We start from the raw sequence: 3,196 nt of genomic DNA, 5'->3' as shown, positions 1-3,196 counted from the left end.
GATTTTATAGTATTGAATTAAATCAATCCAATAATAAATTGATCCTGGTAACCAGGCCAAGTAATTTACATAAGCACCAATGGCAAAACTGTTGAGTAAAACTGTAAGTGTCTAAGCACTAGTGATGTGTGATAACAATGGGACTTTGTTTTCCACTACATTAGAAGGAATCTCTTTTAAACAGAAATTGCAAACAGCATCACTATATGGTCATCTTCAGCAAGTTTGAGTTTGTCATAATGTACAGAAAATAGGGTTTGTCTTAGCATCCCATACTTTCTCTCGTTGGAGGCTCCCAGCTCCACATCTTCAGATGGGAATATGTAGTCTGTAGTAACTACAGAAACCAGGAAAGCAAAATGGGACCTTTGTCGGGTTAGGGGTGAGGGTGGGAGCGATGGAGAGCAGAATAGCAGACTACAAGTATCTGATCAGGAAAATGGAAGAGAGGGCTCCTTAGTGGTGACGGGGCAGGTAAGTACAGAAGACATGTGGAGGAAGGGAAAGGGGAGTAGCAGCAGGACACAACTGATCAAAGAGGGAAATGGGAAAGTGGTGGGTTCTTAGATAAGGGGGGGGAGATAAATACAGAAAAAGGAGGGAGCTATGGAAAATAACAACATGAATGGCCGAAAAAGCCATAAGGAAATATCCTAAGTATAAAATGAGCCAGCTTAAATCAACAGGATTGGATTCCTAAGATATCAGACTCAGAACACAAAGTGTTCTGAGTGTAAATATTATGCTACATGCATTTATTTTCCATAATACTCTTTTTATAGGAGATACTTGGAGGGTATATAGGAGTGTACGCTGTATCAAGTATGAAATATCAAAAATAAAATAGATAAGTTACTCAAGAATTAGTAGGAAAAAATAGAACAATTATATATCTATACTGTGAAGTGAATCATAAGTTTGACATAAAATCTATTATTTTTTCAGAAATATGAAATTGACTTCCATTATATTTTTAAGAATATTCTTTCCTTTTATGTCTTCAATCAAGAACGTCCTTTATTTCCAATCTGGACTTGGAGTCCTAGCGAATGTGTTTCTACTGACTTTCTATATTTTCATAATCCTAGGTCACAGATCTAAGCCCATGGACCTCATGTCCTGTCAACTATCCTTCGTTCACATAATCATGTTCCTCACTGCAGGGGATATTTGGTTTTCAGACTTATTTGAGTCACTGAACATCAAAAATGACTTCATATGTAAGGCAACTTTTTACATAAGCAGGGTGATGAGAGGCCTCTCTATCTGCATCACCTGCCTCCTGAGTGTATTCCAAGCTGTCACTATCAGTCCCAGTACATCTTTGCTGGCAAAATTTAAACATAAACTGAAAAAATACATCATCTATGCTTTCTTCTATTTTTGGACTTTCAATTTGTCCTTCAGCAGTAACCAGTTCTTCTCAGTTGGTGCTTATACAAATGTGAGTGAGACCCACCAGATGAAGGTCACTAAATTCTGTTCACACTTTCCCGTGAATAACATCATCAGGGGTTTGATTGTAGCAGTGTCAACTTTAAGAGATTTGTTTCTTGTAGGAGTCATGCTAACCACAAGTGCATACATGGTGACTATCTTGTTCAGACATCAGAGACAATGCAAGCATCTTCATAGCATCAGTCACCTGAGAATATCTCCTGAGAAAAAGGCCACCCAGACCATCTTGCTGCTGGTGGTTTTCTTTGTGGTCATGTACTGGATGGACTTGTTCATCTCATCCAGCTCAGTGCTGCTGTGGAGATATGATCCTGTCATCCTGACTGTTCAGAAGTTTGTGGTGAATGTCTATCCCACAATTACTCCTTTGGTACAAATCAGTTCTGATAACAGAATAATTAATGTGCTGAAAAACTTGTGGCCAAAATACCACCACACTTTTTAAAGGGGGATAATTTTTCTCCTTTCAAAAGAAAATATTTGGGGTGACCTCTTCCTGCATTCTGATGGTTAATTTGGTTCCTGAGATCCGTGTCTCCACCCTGTTGATAGCAAGATGTCATCAGGGAACACAAAAATTGGGCATTGTACTCCCAGCTTCAAACCTACAGCTGTTATGCCAGATGGACAATTCAAAGATATTAGCCTAAGTGATTACACAAGAAAATATGTTGTGTTCTTTTTATCCTCCTGACTTTACTTTTGTGTGTCCCATGGAGATCATTGCTTTCAGTGATAGAACAGAAGAATTTAAGAAACTCAACTTCCAAGTGATTGGAGCGTCTGTGGATTCTTACTTCTGTCATCAGGCATGGATTAACACACCCAAGAAACAAGGAGGATTGAGACCCATGAACATTTCCTTAATATCAGATCTCAAGCCCACCATTGCTCAAGATAATGGAGTCTTAAAGGCTGATGAAGGTATCTCTTTCAGGGGCCTCTTTATTATTAATGATAAAGGTATCCTTCGCCAAATAACAATAAACAATCTTCCTGTTGGCTGCTCTGTGGATGAGATTCTGAGACTAGTCCAGGCCTTCCAGTTCACTGACAAACATGGTGAAATGTGCCCTGCTGGCTGGAAACCTGGCAGTGACACCATCAAGCCCAATGTCAATAAGAGCAAAGAGTGTTTCTCTAGGCAGAAGTGAGCACTGGACCGTTTTTCTGCCAGGCAGCATGGAGCAGCCAGAAGAAAATCTCTGTTACTCTACTCATGCTTAAACACATGTGCTGTGATTCCAGCCAAGCCTTTTCTACAGGGCTGGGCGTGGTGAGCTTTTCTTCCACTATTGGTAATGGTCTTAGCTGTGTTTTGGGCAGACAAGTCCATACATGGTGACTATCTTGTTCAGACATCAGAGGCAATGCAAAAATCTTTACAACATCAGACACCTGAGAGCATCTCCTTAGAAAAAGGCCACTCAGACCATTTTGCTGCTGGTGGTTTTCTTTGTGATCATGTACTGGATGGATCTCATCATCTCATCCACCTCAAACCTGTTGTGGAAGTACGACCCAGTCATCCTGACTATTCAGAAGTTTCTAATGAATGCCTATCCTACAATTACTCCTTTGGTACAAATCAGTTCTGATAATAGAATAATTAATGTGCTGAAAAACTTGTGGCCAAAATACCACCAGACTTTTTTTTTTTTTAATTTCTTTTTTTTTTTGAACATGAAATCCTTTTTTATAGCATGTTTTACAAGGGGAGGGGGTAAGAGGGTCCAGG

At 39.5% G+C, this 3,196-nt stretch overlaps 1 protein-coding gene and 1 pseudogene across 1 annotated transcript; both read left to right on the top strand.

The window, feature by feature from the left end:
- The first annotated feature begins 994 nt into the window (after window positions 1-994).
- On the top strand, window positions 995-1,903 carry LOC114640230 (putative vomeronasal receptor-like protein 4). The gene has a single exon (XM_028789169.1). It carries the CDS (start codon window positions 995-997, stop codon window positions 1,901-1,903), a length of 909 nt encoding a protein of 302 aa, XP_028645002.1.
- A 111-nt stretch (window positions 1,904-2,014) lies between these two features.
- On the top strand, window positions 2,015-2,612 carry LOC114640231 (annotated as a pseudogene).
- The last annotated feature ends 584 nt before the right edge of the window (window positions 2,613-3,196 follow it).

The sequence above is a fragment of the Grammomys surdaster genome, unplaced genomic scaffold, assembly GCF_004785775.1.
Source record: "Grammomys surdaster isolate TR1022 unplaced genomic scaffold, NIH_TR_1.0 125793, whole genome shotgun sequence".
In the NCBI taxonomy this organism is placed as follows: domain Eukaryota; kingdom Metazoa; phylum Chordata; class Mammalia; order Rodentia; family Muridae; genus Grammomys; species Grammomys surdaster.
This window is presented reverse-complemented; position numbering and strand designations above follow the sequence as displayed.

Bases quoted from the DNA above. Each gene is read 5' to 3' on its own strand.
- LOC114640230 (XM_028789169.1), top strand. From the start codon at position 995: ATGTCTTCAATCAAGAACGTCCTTTATTTCCAATCTGGACTTGGAGTC.